General features: G+C 34.2%; 1 protein-coding gene across 3 annotated transcripts in view; it reads right to left on the minus strand.

The window, feature by feature from the left end:
• Positions 1-23,576, minus strand: part of Rev3l (REV3 like, DNA directed polymerase zeta catalytic subunit) — a 122,613-nt gene that overhangs the window by 67,611 nt on the left and 31,426 nt on the right. For all 3 annotated transcript variants that reach the window (XM_010630829.3, XM_010630830.3, XM_019208449.2), the window contains exons 9-13: positions 18,710-18,829; positions 14,993-15,230; positions 12,038-12,180; positions 7,333-11,470; positions 2,335-3,242 (exon numbers count right to left, since the gene is read on the minus strand). In XM_010630829.3, coding sequence (XP_010629131.1) covers positions 2,335-3,242; positions 7,333-11,470; positions 12,038-12,180; positions 14,993-15,230; positions 18,710-18,829 — 5,547 coding nt within the window. The remainder of the gene's footprint in view (positions 1-2,334; positions 3,243-7,332; positions 11,471-12,037; positions 12,181-14,992; positions 15,231-18,709; positions 18,830-23,576) is intronic.

Consider the following 23,576-nt stretch of genomic DNA (forward strand, 5'->3'; position numbering starts at 1 on the left):
AGATGATGATAGCTCAGCCTAATGTTGTGGTGACAGAGGTATAATGAAGTAGACTTATTTGGGTTATTTAGGAGACTTGCTAATGGGTTGGAAAACATTTGAGTGTTACTAAAGCAATCAAGTGGATACTAAAAATAGTTTTTTACTTATGTAGCTGATTGACAGATGGTGTTATTATTCATTGAGATAAGAACTCAAAGACCAGATTGGTTTCTGTGTATGGTCATGTATGTTGTGTGGTGGGCATGTGAGGATATTGGTGAGGTAGTGATGAACGTGTGCAGTGAACCTAAGAATTAGTTTTAAAAATACTGATGGTGAACCTTTGAGTATTCAAGTAGAAATGCCAACGGGAAGTTGGACAGTGTTCTGCAGTTTCAAAGACAGCCCTGAAGTGCAAATATTGTGAACTACCAGTATTAATCCTGTGGACAGTTAGGATATACAGGGAAAAACACAATAAAGAAAACTTAGGGCTAAGCTCAATTAACTCCAACATTTAGAGAATAGTCAGGTAAGTTTCAAATGAAAGCAAATACGAAAAATAGCAAAGTAGGAGGAAAGACCAGAGGAGAAGGTTTAAGAAGAAAGATGTGGTCAGTAAAACAATGGTTGTTTAAAAATCATGTGATAAATAAGAACCAAGATACATCATGTAAAGGTATAAGATACCAATGATGAATGTAACTGTACTACATACCTAAAAAGTACCAATAAACTTAATGCTAAAAAAAAAAGCATGTGATAACAAAACTAAATACATCCATTAGCTTTAGCTACATGAGGTTTATTATGAGTCTTTACATAAGTTATAATAGTAAATGATGGGGTCAGAAGTTAGGTGAGTTGAAAAATGAATAAAGTGTTATGGCTTTTGTCTAGATGTCCTCCCAGAGCCTTGTGGTCACAGGTGGGGCTTTTTAGAGGTGGCTGGATTAAGAGGATGTGATGCTGGGTTTGAGTTAATGCTAGGATTGTACAATGCTAGGATTAAAGGTGTGAGTGTTCCCAGTGCAGGTAGCTTGTATAAAATATAAGGGACAGAAAGAGGGCTGCTGTTATTTCTTGCTACATGCCTGCTGCCTCCCATGAATTGTTTCTCTGTGATGGCCCTATACCATGACACCCTGCCCATTATGGACTGAGACCTCTACCAACCTTTCTTCCTTTAACTTTGGGTATTGGTATTTTCTCGCAGTGACAGAAAAGTAAGGGGAGGTACAGTAAGGAAGCTGTCAAGTGAAAGAAATTCTTAAAATTTGGCTTTCAAGGGGAGAAGAAAGCATAGACACTGGCTGGGAATAAAAGGTCAAGAAAAAAATGACTTAGATTCTATTTTTAAAAGGTGAAAAAAACTTGGGTATATGTAAAAAGCCAATGTGGAAAATCAAGTTGAGAAGACAGTAAGGTTTCTGAGATCACTTGTACAGTACTTCACTCCAAGGTAGGAAGACAGGACAGGACGAAAGCAGATTTTACAGCTGATAGATGAAAATTTTCATCTATTACAACTTTCTAAAACATAACAGGATAATCTCTTATTTGCTGAGCTACAACTTCTTTAAAAATCTAATTTTCACACCAGGGAAACTATTTGGTATTTACACATGTGTGACTTATTTATTTCACTTAGGAGTATATCTTCAATATGTATCCATTCTCCTATGAATGAATCTATTTTCTCGTTCTTTATGGCTGAATAATATTCCATTTTATAGAAAAACTGAATAATCTACAATAATATATAAGATCCTAATAAGATTACTGACATTTAGAAATGGGAAGAAAGGAGCTAAAGGTGTAGGGAAGGTGGGATGGGTAGGGGAAGGGTAATAAGGGAAAAGAAAAAAATGTGAGATAATGAAAAGATGAAAATAAAGTGTTTGTAGATGGGGAAGGGAGGAGGGGGTGAAGGGAGGGCAGGGGTAAGGGGAAAAAATGAGAATCAAGACTTGTCATGTAGAGGTACAGGATCCTAACAATGAATGTAACTGTACTGTATCCCTAAAATGTACCAATAAACTCAATTAAAGCTGAAAAAAAAATCTAATTTTCATCCATAAAACAATGTCTTCTCTCCCTCTCTCTCTGTTTCTTGGTTATTACTCAAGATTGAAACCAGTATACATGGTAAGTAAGCACTCTACCACTGGGCTACATTCCCACCCCTTTTAAATTTTGAGACATGGTCCTAAATTTCCCAGGCTGGCCTCAAACTTGTGATCATCCTGCCTCAGTCTCTGGAGTAAATGGGATTACAGGCATGTGCCACTGTCCCTAGCTTATTGTTTTTGTTTCTATCTTACAAAGCCTTTCCATTATTTATACACTTACCTGTTGACAAAGGGCTAAGGCCAGTTGCTTCAGGAAGCCTCTCCATAAGTTTTCTTTGTATAATTGGTGTACTATGAAGGCAAAATGATTCGCATTTCCCAGTTCTTGTCCTATTCGGAGAGATGATTAGAGACTCCCCAGTCTCACTGCTGGGGCTTTTCTGTATACCATCTCTTATTGGCTTTAAGAAATTCTCAACAGCCAGGGAACATAGCTTCTCTATTGGTGATGAAGGTCTATCATCCCTATTTAATGCTTTGGAGTCAGGGGATGTTGCTTGTTTCCAAGGAGGAATTACTGGAGAATCAGGGGAGCTATAACTAATGTAACATTTATCATCATCACCTTCACCTTTCTCAGGATCATTTGCAGAGGCAAATGGTAGCAGCACCTGGCTTTTACTTGCAGTCTGACTGCATCCTGTGGTTGGTGCTTGTAAAGCAATATGAGAATTATCAACATCTTCCTTGGCATGTGCTACTGTAGGAAGTATATGTAGGCTTTCATTCATTTGTGGAGGCACTACAGGTTTGTCATCAGGATTAGTTAAAGGACTGAAATTCTCAACAGCTTTTAAAATTCCAGTTGGCTCAGTTTTAGGCAGTTTCTTAGAACGTTCATATTCTTCTTTGGCTTGAAGCCATGCTTGAACCATCTGTCGACTTGGGGCACATTTGCAAGGCATGATTACTATTTTTTTATCTTCAACCATTTTATGGCTATTACTTAATCCTATATTGACAACTGCTTGGCCATTACGAATGGGTGACCCTGGTCTTGGGTTCTGAGTCATTGCTGAGAATGCTGTTTTCCACAGACGAAGTCCCTCCAAGGAAAAGTCTCCCTCAAACTCAGCCAGATCATTTGGAAGCCGAGTTTCTACCATGAGGAGCCGTCCACCAATCTCCCTATAAACAACATATTTTAGAGTAAATGCTTTGTCTCAAAGAACAATTACTGAAATATTTAATATTCTATCAAAGGGATGTTTGTAAAGTCTCTTTTGGAATCTTAATTATACCCATCTCTTTCTTCCCATTGCTCTCCTTTCCATTGTAGCTAGGAACACTATCTTTAGTCTCAGTGTACTTTTCCTCAAAGCTGTGTAACTAGTAAATTAACTGTCTTTCAGTATCACCAATACTTAATATTAAGTATACGTAATATAAATATTTTTTGTTTTGTTTTAGTTCCTCATGAGACCTTCCTTCAAGGAGATGACACAAGCGCATAAGACTCTCCGGACCTTTTCTAATCTTAACTTTCCCCTATTAAGACATATAGATAAAAACAATGGAGTAATTTATAATTCAAAGTCTATGTCTCTTGGATTTTACCTACAACTTCTTTCTATATTTTGTAGCAAAACCAATCAATTCAAACAGGTCTTTGTACCCTTCAAATACTCTCAGTCATTGAAAAATCTGGCAATATACAGAGCATGTACTCACTACGTGTGAGGTCCCGAGTTCAAGTCCCACCACTAAAAAAAAAAAAATCAATGACACATAACTGAATTACTGTAACTTTTTTCTTCTCTTAAATGATAAGGTTTAACACTAACACGAGGACTCAGGAGTAGGCAGGTCACATAAAATGCATAGCTTAAGACTGAGGATTTAGCTCAGTGGTGCTGACCTGCCTGCCTTGCAAGCACAAGGTCCAAAGTTTGATCCCAGTACCAAAAAATAATAATAAAATAAAAGCATAAATTAAATGCTACCAATGTATGTGTAATATATATGTATATTTGAGGAATAAGTAATTTAAAGATGACCTGGTTTAGTTTCCAATAGCTACAAATATTATATAATACTTTTTCTATAATCTATCAACATTATTTCAAGCAACATAAAGCCTAGTCTTTCTTCCTCATGAAGACTGTCTTACGAAAATGAAGACAGTTCTCAGGTTTTTCAGTCATTTCTCTTAAAGCAATACTCTTCAAAAGTCCTGACGGCTACATAAACTCAACTTGATGGATTCATGTTTTCTTATTAGGAGGTGAGGGAGAAATATCCAGTGTTACCACAGTTCCTTGTTCCTTTTATATGGAAAAATTTTGGTCTCTACCATCAACTCTGTAACCAGCATTTAGTATCTTTCCTGTACCTGCTCCACAGCTATGTGAAAACTCAGAAACAGAATTACTGGGGTTGAAAAAGTTAGTACACATACCATGTGACTATACCTAACCCTAATATTAATACACAGGTCATAACAAAGTCAAGAATAATAAGCTTTGGGGCTGGGATTAGCTCAGTGGTTCTGCTGCCTGCCTCACAAGCACAGGTCCAAGTTCAATCCCCGGTACAAAAAAAGAATAAGCTTCCGATAAGATATGGTGAATTCAGGTATTATACTGTAGAACCATGGCCAAATTTTATAATATGCATCAAGAGCCTTCAATTTTTCAGGAATCCTACTTCTTGGGCAATAAGGGTAAAACTCCAAAATATAAGAAATACTTTGTGAAGAAACTACTACTTACACACAGACAAAACCGTAAACAACCTTTATGCCCACTAATATACATGAGAGAATATTAAGCAGCCATTGTTTCAAGAAATGCACTGAATGAATAAATTTGGATGTAATACTGTACTACAGTAAGATCACACTTCATAAATTAAAAACTATACATCTTATAAAGTACATGAAACTATTATAGTGGCTATCACTAGGTTAAAAAGTGGCGTAATTTATTATCTTTCTACATTTTCTATAATGAATATATATTTTATCAAAAACATTTTTTAAAAGTTATTATTCTTTTACTTTTGATATAGGACAAGTGTCAAAGTTGGAAAATAAATAATAGCAACAAAAAGTTAATGATTATCACAAGGTAAGTTTGGTAACTAAAAATTCAACCATATCTAAGGCTGAGGTAGAAAAAAATAGATGGAAAAATATACTATAATCACTACCAATATAGCCAAAGCTCCTAAAATAATGGAAATTGGCATATAATGAACAGATATTCATATACTGTGGCACTGAAATAAACAGAATCCCATGTGGGTACTACAGAAAACAAAACTATACAGCTCCATTGGGGAAAGGAGTGTTTCTGCCTTTCATTTCAAATCAACAGAGGAGGGGGGAATTTCTACTCTGTATTTCTGATCTATTCTTACTGCTTTTACTTTTTTCTCTCACCCATTTCTTAAATGGAGTCCTACGAGAATTATTCATAATTTACTGGGTAAAAGCTGGCATTCATGTTGTTTTTTAAAAAAAATTATAAAGGCTTTCTAGAGCAATTTTAGGTTCACAGCAAAATAAAAAGCAGAATACAGAGATCTTTCATAGCTCCCATGCATTCCCACACATGCAAAGCCTCCCACACTGTCATCGTCACTCATGTATCACCCAGGCAATACACGTGTTACTACTGATGAGCCTACACTGACAAATCATAGCATCCAAAGCCCAGTTTGTTTTTTATTTTTTTTTGTACCAGGAATTGAACTCCGAACCTTGTGCTTGCCAGGCAGGCGCAGCACTGCTGAGTTACATCCCTAGCCCCCAAAGCCCATAGTTTACATATGAAATTATTCTTAGCCTTGAATATCTTGCAGGTTTGGACAAATATATAATGATATATACTTATACTGACTTTATGTGGGTGAATGTTTTAACTACAGACAGGAACATGGCACTGTTAAAGGTCAGGGCATACATGCGGTCTGGCCACTGCTTTAACTGGCTCTTCACAACTCAATAATTTTAGAACCTGCTTTAGCAATCTCACCATTGTTTTTCCTACTTCTGAAGTGAATGGCCTTTTTTTGCAAATGATTAAGTACATGGGATCATAACTACTGGGGCAGGAATAAGAATATCTGATCTATTCTTCTATTCTATCATTTAAATTATTCTATCATTTAAATATCTTGGATTGTCATGTTCTCTAACTTAGCTCTTAACAGGTATGTCCTAATCTGGTGATGAAAATGGTACAGCATGACTATTCAACTACTGATAAACCAGTACAATAATTCTCATTTTGTTACTTGCTGTATCACTTCCATGGGAAGAATCTTAAAAGAAAAAACAGACAAGGAGGGACCAAAGCCGACTGTACCCCTAATATCTACATAAACTAACAATAAGACTGAAGATATCGAAACCACTTGAAAAGTCATGTATAATCAAAACAACTTTAAAAAACATCATTTAATATCAAAAGAATACTTAAAACACATGTATGTTCATTGCTGTGGTTTGGATCTTGAGTGTCCCCCAAAGGCCCATGTGTTCCAGGCTTGGTCCCCAGCTTAGAATTATAGGAAGCTGGCAGAAACTTTAAGAGGTGGGGCTTAGTGGGAGATTGCGAGTGTGCCCTTGAAGGGGATTACAAGGCCTTGTTCTGTTCTTTCTCTCCTTTGCTTGCTGGCGAGGAGGTGGGAAGCTTTGCTCCACCACGCAGTCCACCATGATGTATTGCTACATCATAGTCCCAAAGCAATGAGGTAAACCAACTGGAAAGTCTAAAACTGTGAGCTAAAATAAGCCTTGTCTCTTTTTAAGTTTATTATCTCAGATGTTTGTTACAATGACAGAGCCTGACTAATACAATCATTGTAAACATCTTTGAAAAATGAAGTTCTTTTTAAATAGTTAAACGTTTCATATTTAAAAAAATACACCAATTTAAAAATGATCATTGTAGGGAGATGGGTAACTCAGGGGTAGAGTGCTCACCTAGCATGTGTGAGGACTTGCATTTATTTGATCCCAAACAACTTAAAAAAATAATCATTGCAATATTTCTATACCTCAAATCCTTAATAGAGATACAATGTTAAATAACAACAGATCCAAGCCCCAAAGAAGCATCAACTCATATAAATTTGTCTAGATATAACAAGTTAGTTTGTGAATTTTCTTATTAAGTCTATAATTACAAATAGTTTTCACAAGGATGCTTATAAATAATACATCATAGAAAACTAGCAACCATGTATCAAATATCATACATATAAAAATTACCTGGGTTTTTCTGGCACATCAGAAGGATTACTGCAAAATGGCTCCTGGTAAATAGTTTCTGAAAGATCATGATCCAACAAAGTTGCCACAATTTCTTCCCTACTTGGTGGGGACATAAGTGGTTTCAGAATATGAGCAGTTCGAGGAGCAAAAATGCCATTTTTTGATTGTAAAGGAGAGCTTGCAGACCTTGGTGAACTATCAGGAGTTGGTGTCAACATATTATTTCTTGAAACATACAATTCTAAATCTTCACAGGCTGCATCCACAAGTTCACCATCAGGGGAGGAAAGTACTGTAGTGAAAGAGGTATTAACTGAATCAAGAGACTGTCCCATTTCTTTTCTGGTGTGACCTTGAATCCAATTTGAACTGCTTGGCTGTGAGAGGCTAAGAAACACTTCTTTGCTTACTGAACTCCTACTCAATCTGGATTTTTCATTCAGACAGTCCTCTGCTTGCTGGACACAGAAAGAATCCATTATTGAATTGGATCGTGTAGTGAGAGAATGAAAGCTATTTTTCCACTGGTGGTGGCAGTGATTTTCATTGCTCTCTATTGGTGATTTCTCAAAAAGTTCAGGACTAGATCTAATCCAAGAGGTTGAATCTGAGACATGATGCTTGTCTTCACACTTCTGGTTGTCATGACTTAAAAATTCATTTTTTTCTATAACTTGTCCTGGAAAAAGATCCTGAACAGCATCACTTAAGAACTTCTGAGGCAAATTCTGATCTGCTGGAACAAACTGACTCCCAGAATAAAAACTACAAAATCCAGTCTGTCCTATAGTGTTAATATCAAAAGTATAATTATGTTCAGGAGACAAGCTATCTTCAAGTGAATAACAACTTTCAAAACCTGGATCTGAAAAAAAGACGGGACTATCATCTGATAGGGAATTATCTAATTGGCCAGAATGTTGTAAATTTGAACAGTCTGTATTTAGAAGTTTGGGAGTTTTTTCTTTAGGTTTTGTACTTCTAGGAGTTCGAGGTTTTCTTGGAGATGTTACTGATCGTGTCCGTTTGTTTGCTTTATGTTCAAGGGAACTGGAAATAATTTTGTTTGGTTGTTGTTTATTGGATAATGAGTCTTGCATGTTTGCATTTTGTGCTTTCTGCTGTCTTTTTTGTAACAATTCCTTTAGAACTGCCAGTCCAGACTGTCCTTCACCAAATGCTGAAGGTGTTGACACGGTTTGATTTTTACACTGAGAAAGTGCTTTGGTTTGTGAAATTGCTTCTGACAGTGACCTCTGCTTTACCCTTTCGGGTTTAAAGTTTGACATATCTAAAATAAAGCCCCTTTGTTTTTGCTCCCATGCTATTTGTCTGATTGGACTTCTTAAGGAAGTTACAAAGCAATTATTTGGCATTTGACTTTCCTCTGAAGCTATATTTCCTGATGAACAAGATTCATTGTGCTTTGATTGTTCTGTCATGCACACAAGCTGCTGCTGACTGTCTTTGCAATGCAAAAAATTAGGGCCACAGACCTGGTCTGGCTTTGATTCTAGGGAATTGCGATATTCATTTAACTTTCCAATGGATGACAAATAGTTTTTTTGTAAATTTGCACTCTCTTCTGTCTTTGCAGACATTATACCTGAAGATATCTGTGTACTCTGTGCTACCTGAGACAAATGGTTGGAAAGGTCAAATATATTTTTTTGAATCAAGGTCGATTCTTGTAGAGTAAACATAGCACTCTGGTTATGAGACCTCTGAATATTAATTTTTGAGATTCCAGAACCTATAGAACTACAAGCAACAGATGAATGCAAATCATCTCGTGAAGTAGGGAATGTCTGCAAATCTGCAGACTTCCTGCTTTCTAAGAAAGAAGAAAAGCAGCCAGATAATTTCTGTTGTACACTGATTCCAGTGGGCTGGGGGACAGAAAGAGAGTTATCTGTAGCAGAGTCTGTAAGCGACACCTCTTTTTGTTTAAAAAGTACTTGAGAGTTTCCAGAACTATTTGTAAGTTCAGATACATTCTGGTGTTTTAACACAAACTTAACTTCTGCACCAGATTGAGATTTTATTTTTTCATCCTTAAGTGTTATGTGCTTTCTTGATTTACTTTTCTCATTTGTTTTTTGTTTCTGTTTTGCCCTTGGTTTCTTTGTCCCATCATCTACTAGTTTATTTGTCTGATTTCGTTTATTTCGTTTCTTAGTAACTACAGAGGGATTAACATGCTTTGCTTTTGCTTTCTTAACCTGCACTCTTGTGCGATTACTTTTTCCTACACGAGAATTAACAGTCTTACCACTATAGGAATTAGGACCCATAAATAGCATTGCTTCTTTTTCTGCAGCAGCCATAATTTCTTCAGCTTTTGGATCTGTCGGAGACCAGCAGCGAGGTGGAGAGGAATTTATAGGACTTGTGCTTCTCTCAGAAAGAAAACCTAATTTAGACATAACATCACTATAATTCAAGTCACAGTCTTCGGTTTCAGCATTGTAAGATGGTGAGGGAAGAGAAAGAATAGCATGTGACCTCTTTTTTCTGAAAGATAAAGTTCGTTTAATATTTTCGCTACTTGTCCTTTGTTGCTTACCAGTTTTTTTCTTAGCAGACTTATGTTTTGACTTTCTTCTGTGACTTTTCTTTGGTGTTAGTGGATAAATGGGATATTTGGTTGCAGGGGAATCAGGAACTTTTGGCCAAAAATCCTTCAAAGGTGCAAGCTTCTTATACAGTTCCATTTTTTCTTCTGTTAGTGTTACTTGTTTTTCTTTAGAGTCTATTTTTCCTAGCTTCACAAGCATATTTTTCCTCCCTCTAAACCTATTAATAATAATATACTTTATAATGACAGGGGGTAGCTTTTTGGACATTTTTCTTCGTTTTCGAGATTTGAGAGTTCCATCTAAACTTTCACCAATTTCCATGGGATGAGGTAGGCTAATTTTTGAGCTGTGTGTTACAAAACTTGACTCACTATCTTCTGTTTCATAATTTACCTTGCGTTTGGCTCTAAGTGTATATTTATTTCCATATAGCCCAAAAGGTTGTTCAGTTTCTAAGTTTCCATCTCCAAAATGACAGTCTAAAAAACTGTCTGTAGGGGTTTTGTTTTCAAAAGCTCCACGAGGGGCTTTAATTATGCCACCAGCTAACACGTTATCTTTCTCAGGATTATTATTATATGGATTATTTTGTATACAACTCTCTTTCGTGAATCCAGTTTCACTACTTTTGGTAGATGTCTCCTGATGACCTATAAATTTCTTTTTATTTAATTTTAACTGGGATGGTTTATTGGCAGGTTGTAGTTTATATGTTACAGGAGATAATTTCTGTGGTCTACTGAGACAATTAGAAAGAACAACACTGGGAAAGAACATATAGTGTGCCGCTTGCTGGCTGAGACTTGGCTTTTCTGTTTTATGTTCTTGAAATTCTTCATATCTGATTTTAAGTTTATTTAGTCCACTCTCATCAGCAATGCAATCAAGAGAATGCACCACAGTTTTATTTTCTCCTGAACAAGAAAGCAATTCACAATTTTCAGTTAATGATGAAGGGAATAAACTATTCAGAGCTGTGCTGTTTCCTTTCTCATTTCCATCAGAGGGTAACTTATTTTTTGAATGACTTAAGTTAGAAAAGCTGAAAGAGTTTTTGCCCAATGTATTCTCAACAGTGTGGCGGTTCATATGTATAAAAGGGACATCCTTTTCAATCTTTCTAATGTTTGTGTACTTTCTACTTGGTAGTTGTCTTGTAACAGATGGAATATCTTCTCCATAATCAAAAATACTACTTTCACAGGAAGATACTGGGAGGATATCTTTCTTACTACTTTCTTTATGAGAATTTTCTGAATGGACAGTACAATTTAAAGATTTCATTGAGTAAGTGCTTTCATTTGTAAAAGAAGCGACTGAGTTATCTAAACCTTTTTCTATATTGTTTGGCTGTGGATGGTCTTCAATTAAATCTTCCTTGTTTAAAACATGGGAAGAAAGGGCACTTGTGTGTTTACACTGGAAGGTAATCTTTGCAGAAGATGGGGGTTCTAACGTAGCAGCATCCTTATGAAAGATGGAAGATTTTACTGATAGCTTGCTTGTTGCAATTACAGAAGAGTGGGTTCTAGAATTTTCATTGTTTAATGGATTGTCTGGAATGGAAGAAAAAATAATTCATTTTATTCCCACTTTAAAAATGTTTTAAATATTTCCCCATATCAAAATACTATCAGCATGGAAGAAATTACCTGAAATTAAATTCGTATGTTAAAATAGTTATCTCAACAAAAAAGTTTACCTTTATTATTTGAAACATATTATTTTCATCAGCAAAAGGTTATACTAGAGGAATATAACTGTCTTGTGTAGGAATAAGGGAAAAATACTGTTACATTTTAAATTTTTTATAAAATACTTTAATCACTTCAAGTAAGCTGGGCATATTTCTTAGTTTCCAATACTACTTAAATATTAACAGAATAAACTGATTAAAGTTTACAAAGCATGAAGTCAGTACTTAACAATGCTATATTCTCTTAGAAATGAAAAGGAACCTATCTCCACATTCTTTCAAAAGAAAAAAATTCCAAAGAAGCTCAACACGTAAGTGTCACAACATCCTTATTTAGTCAACTATATAGGAAATGTGAAAGTTTCAATATAAAAGATATTTTTAGGTCCTAAGTAACCAAATGCTCACTATAGACTTGTTCACTTACCACCATTTTCATCTGCAGTTCCATCTAACTGAGGTATAGAAAGATTGGCAAGAAGCAAATTGTTATCATTCCATTCCATTTCTTCTTCAGAAGACGAATCATCATCTTCAGTTGAACTTCTGTGAGTATTTCTGCACAGTGACCTAGAGAATATTAAATTTATTGGTGAGTATGTTCATTAGAAAAGAGTATCTCAGATGCAGAATAATTTGTCTAATTGGACCACAACAGTAAAACAACAAAAAAGATCTGAAAATGTAATTTTAAGAAGCATATGTGCTTTGCTTTATTAACATGTTTTACTGAAGTTTCTGCAAATTATTATTGCAATAAACACTACAATCCCTTTTATGTGAGTAGAAGAAACAATTCCTACATTCACAGCTGCACAATATTCTAGATTATCAGATCTAGTAATATTCTTTCTTACAGTCTCTCTTTCATCCTGTCCTTAAACACATACATGTAACAGCTTGAGTGAGAATCTAGTAATTTCTGAAAAGATGGCTTATTGGAATATTTAAGGACATCTCCATAAATATGTAAACACTACATCTGACATGAAAAAAAAACCAGAAATAAAAAGGTGGAGGGGTATTCAGGTCAGGTAAACAAAAAATAACAGATCAGAAAAGGGCTTAGAAAGTAGTACAAGTACTGAATCAATCCGGCAGTTCCTATAAAGTCGCATTACTTAGAAATATGGATGCACCTCAAAGCAAAAACCATGGTCTAAGTTTTATCTCATATTGATACTAACCTGATACTTCTCTTTTATCTGGAAGGGCAAATATTTCTATCCATACCCAACTTTTCTTATTCTGTCTCCAAAGTCTGAAACTGTATCTCTTTCTTATGCATGGTAAAGTTTCCCCCTTGAGATATTTCCAAATCAACATTTGTCGCAAAATCACTCTTAACAGCTGAATTATCTAATATTTCACGCTGAACTTTCTGCTCAATGCAAAAACCCCATTTTAAACAAATCTAATACAGTCAATTTCTGCTTTTACATTCTCTGTGAAAGTGATTTGCTCTCTTACAGGATAATATTTCCATAGTTACTGGCCCTAATTGTTAATAAGAGCATTCCTATATTACACAAAAATATTTCTTCTCAACTCTACTTGTTGGTAATTGTATTCCTGTACGTTGTGATCTGGAAATGAAATGTTCTCCAAAGCTCATGTGTTGAAGGTATGGTCACCAATATAGCAGTGTTTCAAGGTGGAAGGTGACTGAATTGTGAAGGCTTTAACCTCATCCACTGATAAATTCATAGCTTAATAAGCAGGCTACTGGGAAGGGGTAAAAACTTTAAGAAAGTTGCGGCGAGTTGGGAGGAAATAGGTCACTTAGGGCATGCCTTTTACAGCCTCTCCCTACCTCTCTTGCCAGAAAGGAGCTCTGTTCCACCATAAGCTCTCTGCTATGATGCTGTCTTATCACAAGCCCATAGCGATGGAACCAAGTGACCATGTACTAAACTCTCTGAAACCATAATCTAAAATAAATCTTTCTTCCTTTTGTTTTTCTAAGTTTTGTTACAGTAATAGAAAGCTACATAATGTGTTACACAAAATCTTTCTTTTTAACTTCCATATATTAGTTTTTAATCCTCTGTACACATATGGAGCAGGTTTTGTTGTTTTCCATAGGATAGCCTTCAAAATATATAAACATATTTATCATTTGTCCCATAGTTCATTTTACTATTCAAATAGTCTTCAAAAGTAATAGTGTTCACAAATACTTCTATTTTTCTTCCTTTTTCCCCCATCTCAGTATTATTAACTATGAATTTCAGGGCCAAATATAACACCCAATAGACAAAGTAAAATTAGTTCCTTTTCTAGACATTACGCTTCTACAATTCAATTTCTTGCTAATGTATGTTTATAAAATAAAGTTTGTTTTCCCAAGTTAAAATAGGCATAGTTTCAGAATTCATCCAATCAATTAACGTACAAGTATGAATTGAATCATGGGATAAATCTTTCCTATTACTACAGTAGACACTATGTCTTAATAACACAACATCACATCTGGAGATTTCCACACCCTGATTTATTAGGTAGAAAAATAAATACTTATGTATGAATTAATTGAATTTATGACTTAGCTTCTCCTTTTGAACAATGGCTTTGGGGTAGAAAATTCAAACTCAGACTTTAGAAATGTTACTGAAGTATATAGTAGCTTTTCTTTTAGTTTATTGAGACAGCATCTTGCTATGCAGTCTTGGCTCACCTTGTACTCACTAAGTAGCCTAGGCTTGCCTTGAACTCATAGCAATCTTCCTGCCTCAGCCTCCCACTGGTATTACCAGCTTGTGCCAACACTCTCAGCAATATATAGAAGTTTAAAAGAGAGGCATATTCACTCAGGCTCAGAGGTCTAATTTTTTATACCCAGAGATGATAAAACTCAGGCAGAGTTCTAAGTTCACAGACACTGACTTAGAAAAGTGCAGTGCCATCTTTTCGATTTGAGAAAAAAACTAGAATGCCAGCGTTTCCTTCTGATCTCTCATGTTTTTAAATTTTTAAATATTTAATTCCTTTAGTCTATTCAGACCTGGAAGCCATTCCTTGTCTTCTGACACTATACATAGTTGCTAAGCTCCAAAACAGTTTAACTCTCAGAGAGTTACTCTGTTTTTCAAGTTCTGAGATAAGGAGGAGCTTCAATTTTCATCATTTATTACTCACATATCTTAAGAAGAATAGTATGTACAAATAGATGATTTCTAAAAGACTTAATCTTTCTAAATGTAGCAAAACTTTATTTTGCTTGGACTATGAAGTACTTGCTATGTGAAAAACAAACCACTAATTAAAAGGGTTTAAAAGAATTCAATTTAGTTCATAAGGCATTTTATATTATGAATAATAGCAAGAAATAATTATGATCAAAAGTAAGTGATTAAAATAACTAAAATAACTTAAAAATTACCTTTTTTTGGCACAGTGTTCTTCAATATTGCTGTCCCATCTCTGGGACATCACCAAACTAAGCTCCATTTCCTCTTTTTCAATCTGTGGTTCATTTTCTTCATCATCACTATTTTGGGGATTTTTAATGTCTCCAAAAGACTGACATGGCGATGGCATCCTGTTTCTTTCTCCCTGATATCCATCACTTTCCAGTCCCGCAAGAAGATGTAGTAGAGCCTCATCAGGACTACTGTCGACTATAAAACAAGAAGCAATCATCAACAAAGAATTTATAATTTTCTAAATACCTTAGATAAACTATTAGAATAACATAGATGCTGGCACATGCTAAAAGTATATAGTTAGTGTAAAGGCTCAGGGGTTGAAGTAGCTCTCCCATCAAGTGTGATCCTGAAACTATCTAAACTGGAATAATTTTGTAACCTTATTAGAAAGAAGAGTCTCAGAACTCATCCATATTGACTAAATGAGGGTTCTAAGGTAGGGCCTATGAATCTACATTTTCATAAGCTGCCCAAGTGCTTAAGCCTGAAGCACTGCATTAGCACTGAATAAAATACAAACACACATATTTATTTGAAATAAATATAAAACATGAATTAATGCAAAGGAAGAGCACTAAACTTTAATAAATTTAAAGCTCTTATCCTTCACTTAAGCTTTACCTCAGAGAAAATCTGTAGATACACACATACAAGAAAGCTTAAAAAGTAGTTAACAGTATTATTTATTTATAAGACCATGTTACACACACTAGAACTGCTAAAATAAAAAGGATACGTTATAATCAAGTGGTAGACGTGAAGAAAATGGAACCCTCAAACACTGCTGGTCAGATGATAAAATGATATATCCATTGGCAATTTCTCAAAACATTTAACATGAAGTCACCACATGAGATGCTGTGAAATACATACCCCATTTCCTGTTTGGTATACAACTCTTAAAAATCCTTGTAATATTCAAAGCAATCAGTCTTTATATATGCTAACGAGCTGAGCTGGTAGTCTCTTAGGCAGCTTCATAATGGGGACTAGGAACAGAAAGACCAAGGGAGAACTGAGGTGGGATTTGGAGTCCCATCTGTTAACCTCTGGGGGAGTGGAGAGGAGCTGAAGGTTGAGCTGATCAGTGAATGATTTAATCACTCCTGTGTATGTAATGAAGCATTATTAAGAATGCTGAGGAATTATCAGAAAAGACTGAGTTCTGAAAGCCTGTGTCTAAATAGCCAAACATTTGGAAGTTCCTGAAGGTGGCAAACAGTACCAAGAGGGCATGGGAGCTCCATGCTCCTTCCCCCATACCTTGTCCTATCCATCTTTTCATTAGTATATCCTTTGGAATATCCTTTATAATAAACCAGTAAATTTAGCCAGTCAGTCAGAAGCACAGGTAGAATAATCCGCACTTATGGTTAGCAATCTTGGGGTGGGGGGCAGCACTCCTGAGGGCTGAGCTTCTACCTGTGAGATTGGATACTGTCTCTAGGCCAGTGATGGCGAACCTATGACACATGCTTTTCTTTTCTGACAAAAGATGTTAATATATGAGGTTTTTTTTTCTCAACTAAAACCACAGTATTCAGGTTTAATTTCAGTGCTGGAACTTTGTGATAAATAAGTGGGTTTTGGGTTGCAGTTTGGGCAGTTGACTCTAAAAGGTTCACCATTACAGTTCTAGGCAGACAATGTCAGAATTGAGGACATTCAGATGGTGTCCCTTGCAGAACTAATTACTTGCTTGGTATGCAGAGAAAACCTCCTAACCATTTGAGGTCTTTTGCACATAGAAAACTTCATTGATTGATACGTTATGAATATATGGGAGAAACTGAGGTTTTTTTTTATACCTATACTTATGACCCATAAATTCCACACATAGATGTAAATCCAAAAGAGCTGAAAAACTGTCCACACAGATATATATGCCTGAGTAATCATACTGACAATATTCATAACAGCCAGAAAAGTACAAACAACTCAAATAACCATTAACTAATGGATAAACAAAATGTGCTGTTAACTGTACAATGGGATATTACTTAGTAAGAAAAAGGAATCAAATACTGACAGATGCTACAACATGACAACTATTAAAACGATGTTAAATAAAAGCAGCAAGATACAAAAGACTAACTATTATGACTCGATTTATATAATATTCTACAATTAGGTAGATTTTAGCACAAGAGAATATAGATTAGTGCTTGCCAGTTGGGTGAAAGCAAGAACATGGGAATAACTACTAATGGGGATGGGGCTTGTCTGGGGCAATGGAAATTCACTAAAATATCATTTTAGATTTCCCTTGTTGGCTATTAAAGAATTTAGTTCAGTCACACTACCAAATGTAAATATTTGTTAAGAGCCATTTTGACAACAATCTACTTTTTAAACCTTTATACTCTCTGGTCTTTGATGAGATTAAGATTGAGCTGGGTATGATGACATATACTTCTAATCCCAAAACTCTGGGAGGCTGAGGCAGGAAGAGGCAAGTTCATACACAGCCTGGGCAACTAAGTGACTTAGCAAGACCCTATATATCAAAACAGAAAATTTAAAAACGCAGGGGATACCAAGATCTATCACGTAAAGGTACAAGATACCAATGATGAATGTAACTGTACTGTATACTTAAAAAGTACCAATAAATTCAATGAAAAAAAAGGCTGCGGATGTATCTCAGTATGAGCTCCCTGGATTCAATTCTCAGTATGGGTGGGTGTGGAGGGGTGGGAGAGAGCCAGACTGTATTTTGGAAGCTTATGAAAGGTAGAATTTTATCTGCTAATGATACATTTAACTAACATAATAAAATAGGAATATGCTTCTCTATCTCCCCTTTATTTCCTTAACGTTATCTATATTTCTCCCTTGATTTTTTTCTAACTAAACTTAAAATACTGATATGTTAATTTTATTCAGATATAGAAATGGATTTTAGATTGTAAACTTCAAACTAATTTTTAATGTGGTCTTAGGATGATGTATGTGACCACTCATTTAAAAATAAATTATTCACTAACTCTGTTTAAAATGTTTTTGAAATATGAGTATGCATAGTAATTCACTACTGTCTATAATCAGTCAATTTACATTCTATTCACGTAAAAGTATAAATAAGAGAGGAGCTGGGATCATACTTGATATAAAAATTATTTGACATAAAGAGAGACAAAAATTGACTAAACCAAGCAAAATAAGAGGCACAAAGTGTAATGATATTTTATGCAATAAAATGATAAATAAATTTTTGTAAAAGATCTCAGTAAGTTAGACTAATTTATTGAAAAGAAATTTGGTTTATGATGCTAAAAAAATGTATTAAGGGTAGTGCAAAGATACTCAGAAGGAACTACTATGTGCCATGCTAACCAAAAAACTGAAGCTTGAAAAAGACTGTCCAGTGAAGTTTCTGATAGCAATAAAGTATCCACTATGCTGTTTTAATAATGTACTTAAGTTTGAAGAATATTAACTCAAAATAAGTGTATTTCTTCCCAAAATTTCATAGAAACAATTATTTTCTTTCCTAATTGTTATTTTAGAAAAAGCTACGTTGAATACAAAAAACAAATTTACCAGAACAGATGCTAGGTTTCATATTTACATTCAGAATAAGCACACAGGAAAAAAAAAAAAGTAACCCTTTACAAAACTCATTTCATTTATTTAAAATACTGAATATTTATGGTGGCATTCATACTTACTGAAAACTGGTGACTCACTCAATCTTTGAGTCAAAGGCTGAAAAGTCTGACTATTTTCCATGAGGTTCAAAATTGCTTCTTCATTAATAAGGGCTTCTTCTACTTTATGTGTGGTGTCATCTTAAAATGAAAAGAATACAAAAACATTAATGCAGTACCCTAAAACTCAGTTATTACTTAGACTTTGTGTAAGTTAGGAAGCATTACAAAATAAACCTATTTAAAAGCTTGAAGAATTAGTGATACACGCTAAACAAAAACATAATAAAACACAATAAAAAAACAGGAATATCTATCAAGTTACATAGATTAACAAAAAGCTGAAAAGAATACATAACCCCTCTGCAGCCTATGGATCACTATATTTACAATCTCTTCAGTCTTTTTGGTTCTACCTACTGTGTACAAATAGTTACATTATTCTGATAAAAACCAGTTACTTGAAAGATAGAGGAGGAAAAAGAAAATTTTATTTGACCAAAACTATTGTCTATGGCAAAAACAAATAAATTCATTCTTCACCATTTTCATGTTTTTCAGAAAGCCTCCAATTCAGTATCTGAAAATAGTAGTCTTTCAACATTTATAGAGGCTGTGATGCACAGAGGGATTCAATAAGTTTAAGAACGAAGGTAAAATAAATTACCTTATATTATAAAGAAGAGAAAAAAAACACCTAGTAGTAACAAGGGGAAAAAAAGACTACATACCCCACCCCCTAAAAATAGTAGAGTTATATGATAGCAAACTGGAAAAAAGAGTTCTGTTTTCCTGCTGTGGATATTGTAATTAGACTTTTAAAACAAGGTGCATTTGAGTTTTTAAAAAAGCATTAAAATATTTCAGAAGAAATACTTTTGAGATAAAACATCTTAGAGCATAGCCATGGCTAATAATAAAAAAAAGTTTTTGAAAGTATCTGAAAAGACTAACAAATACAAAAGTTGATACTCTGAAACTAATAAAATTAAAGACAAGACTAAAATGATCAACACTAATTATATAGAAGGTATAAGTAAAATTATTTTAGGAATAAAAGGGTGGAATTTTAAAGGTAAAAGAGGTTATAATAATATTACGTACAAATTTGCACCAAAACATGGAAAAATCAGATAAAATGACACAAAACCTGATTCAAACAGAAGTAGAAAGTTTGAGTATCTACCATAAAAACTGACTCAGTAATTTAAATCTAACCCCTTTAACTCCCATTCCATAACAGACAAAATCTACCTACAAAGACAACTACACTATATAAAGACTGGATAGTATTAAATATAACCTTTATCAAATTTTCAAAAAACAGGTTATTTTAATAGAATAAAAATTCTCAAAAACTGATTTGAAAAGGAAAAGTTCTGCAACTCATTTAATGAGGCAAAATATGGATCTTTCTCAATTATTTAAAAAGTGTTGAAATTCTAAACAAAATATTAGAAAAGTAGATATATGTCAATATTTAAAGAAACACACATTGTGACCAGGAAGGGCTGATTTAGGCATGAAAAAGAAGTTATTTAGCTCAATGGTGACACTGCCTGTCTCGCAAGTGCAAGGTCCCAAGTTCACTCTCCAGTAAGAAAAAAAAAGTTATTACACCATATTAACAACAAAAAATTGAGTATTTCATTAAACTCAGAAAAGAATATCTGATAAGACTTAATACCCATATGACTTAAAATATAACAAACTTCTATGCCAAAAAGAATGAGAAGGGATATGAACCTGATTGAACCTACCAATATCACACAGTAAATGTCACCCTCAATGAAATACAGAAGTATTCTGTTTAAAGTCAGGAAAAAGACTAACATTTCTAGTCCATATCATACTACAGTTCTTAGGTAGTGCATTAAGACATGAACAAGAAACAGTATAAACATGGAAAAAGAAGTATTATTTGCAGATGACAATTCTACACATGGAAAAAATCTAAGAAAAAATTATTAGCTCTAATAAAATTGTTGGATAAAAGACTGATACACCAAAGTCAGAGAAGTCCTCAAGTATCAGCAATTACACAATATAATTCTTGAAAAATTAAACTTACAATTAAAAGGCACCTGGAGTACCTAAGACAAAAGACATAATAATTTTACAATCATATAACTACTGAAGAACATGAGAGATCAAATAAACCAGTTTATAAATTCAGTGAACTTCCAGTAAAATTCCAACAGAGTGCTTTACAGAAACAAAACAATGTGATCCTAAAATTACTGCTAGAAAAAAAAATTTTAATGATCAAGAGTAGACAGGACAATTCTGAAGCTGAATAAGGGAATATCTTCCATCCCAAGGTATTATAAAGAAACAGTAATTAAATAGTATGGTATTAACAGTGTTAACATGAGGCAGGGGAGCCCCAATGGACAAACCACCCTGTTGGATAAGTTATCACAGTTAGCTACATATGCACACATGCGCACATACATTAGATCCTTACTATATTATATAAACAAAATTTCTTATCAATTTTAAAAAGACTTCAATGAGAAAAACCAAATTGTAAGCACACATAGGCCTTAGGATAAATACTTTAAAATTTTCATTATATTGGGGTAGGGAAGATCTCAGAAACTAGGTACACGAACCAAACCATAAGGGAAGATATTGGTAAGCCTGATACTAAAATTGAATGCATACAAAATACTAAAAATAATAACTTTTTTAAAAAGAGGAAGACAAGAAAAAGCTAAAAATTTCTGAAGACTGCTACATTATGAGCCTCAATGAGAATGAAGTATTCCTACAACAAATAACTGACAAAGACTTAATGTCTACAAAATATGAGGACCTCCTACAAAATCAGTGAGAAGACCAGTAACCAAAAGAGAATAAAGCAAAGCACATGAATAAGCAATTTTCAGATAAAGAAACCCAAATGGCCTTTAAAGATGTTCAAACTCATTGGCAGTCAGGGAATGCAGATTAAAGCCAGGAGATAACCATTGCAAATAATCAGACTGTCACAAAGTTTTTCTATTTATCAGTTTTTGTCTGTTATTTGGCACTTCTAGCTGTTGAGGGTTCCCTTGACTAGAAATTTTGCGTATGAAAAAAAGTGACTACTAAGAAGAATTTTAATTATTGTCATATTTATCAATCATGTATAACCTAAATTATAGAAAGAGATATTGTCTGGGTAGACAATACTGTACATATTGTACCATTCAGAAAAAAATACTTCTACATGTTAACTCTTGCACATAGACATAGGAAGACAGAAACAGCACTCTGCAAAGGTGAAAACCATCAAATACTTGTAAAATAGAGAAATATAAATTGTGAAAGTTTTGGAATGGAGCACTATCAACAGCTAAAAACAGACAACTGTGAATTTCAAAGTTTTAATGTTGACATAAAAAGATACTCAATATCATTATTAATAAGTGATATGAAAATTAAAACCATAGTGATACAATTTCACACTCTGTGGAAAGGCAATGTTAAAAAAGATAACATGAAATTTTAATGAAGACACACAGCCACCAAAAGCCTCTTATTTTCTTGGTATGAATGCAGACAGTGCAGCCACTTGGAAAACAACTTCACAGTTATTAAAAAATTAAAATACAAATTTAGCATATGATCTACCAATTCTGTTTAGCAGCTACTTAAGAAAATTGAAAAGATATATTCAAAGACTTATATTCAAATGTTCAAAGAAATATTAGTTTTCCCCCTTTCTGCAAAGGTAATCTTTATAATGAGGTTTATTTTCAAACTGGCTTCATTATTTTACAACTCTTATCAAGACATTTATTCTAGGACAAGGGATTTAGCTCAACAGTTCGGTGGCCTGCCTTGCAAGCGCAAGGACCTGAGTTCAATCCCCAGTACCAAAAAAAAAAACAAGACATTTATTCTAAATTTTATGTTTTATTGTCTATAACAGCATTATTCTTAGTTAAAAGTGAAAACAAAACAAATATCCATGAACTGAGACATGGATTATCAAAATATATCTACATAATAGAGTACTATGGCAATAAAAATATTGACAACAGAAAATGGATAAACCTTCAAAGTATTATGCTAAGTGAAAGTATACAGAAAGTAAAAACTATATATGATTTCATTAATATGGTATATGTAGAAAATGCAAATGGGCCAGGGATTTAGCTCAGTGGTTCCAGCACATGCCTCGCAAGCACAAGGGCCTGAGTTCAATCCCTGGTACCAAAAAACAAAACAAAACAAAAAACAGGAAAAGACAAACAGAGGGACAAGAAACTAGATTAGTAGTGATTCGGGGTTAGAGGTAGGAAAGGACACAAATGCAAATGAACACAACAGATCTTTTAGGCTGATAAAAATGCTCTACAATTGGATTGTAGAGATGTTTGCTCAACCAGAAATTTACTGTAAGTCACTGAATTAATTACATAAAATGAGCAAATTCTATGCTCTGAAAACTATATCTGAAATAAGCTGCTTAAAATTTAAAATGTTGAGAATTCAAAAAACAAATGCTGGCAAGATTGTGGGAAAAAAGGAACTCTTCTACAATGCTGGTAGAAATGTAAGCTAGTAAAACCACTATGGAAAATGGTATGAAGGTTTTTCAAAAAACTAAAACTAGAAATTACATTTTTGTCTGGGTACCTTATTTAAAGAGTTGAAGACATTTTACAGTGATACATGCATACCATGTTCAGCAGCACAATTTATAATAGCTCAATTTTGGAAGCAGCTTATATGCCTATCTATAGATGAATGGATAGTGAAGATGTGAGAGATATAGATACAGATACAGATACAGATACAGATACAGATACAGATAGGTACAGATACAGATATAGATAGATAGGCAGGTGGGCAGGTGTGCAGGCAGGCAGGCAGGCAGGCAGGCAGACAGTTAAAG

Source organism: Fukomys damarensis, unplaced genomic scaffold (assembly GCF_012274545.1).
Source record: "Fukomys damarensis isolate Sample0158 unplaced genomic scaffold, DMR_v1.0_HiC HiC_scaffold_14, whole genome shotgun sequence".
Lineage (NCBI taxonomy): Eukaryota > Metazoa > Chordata > Mammalia > Rodentia > Bathyergidae > Fukomys > Fukomys damarensis.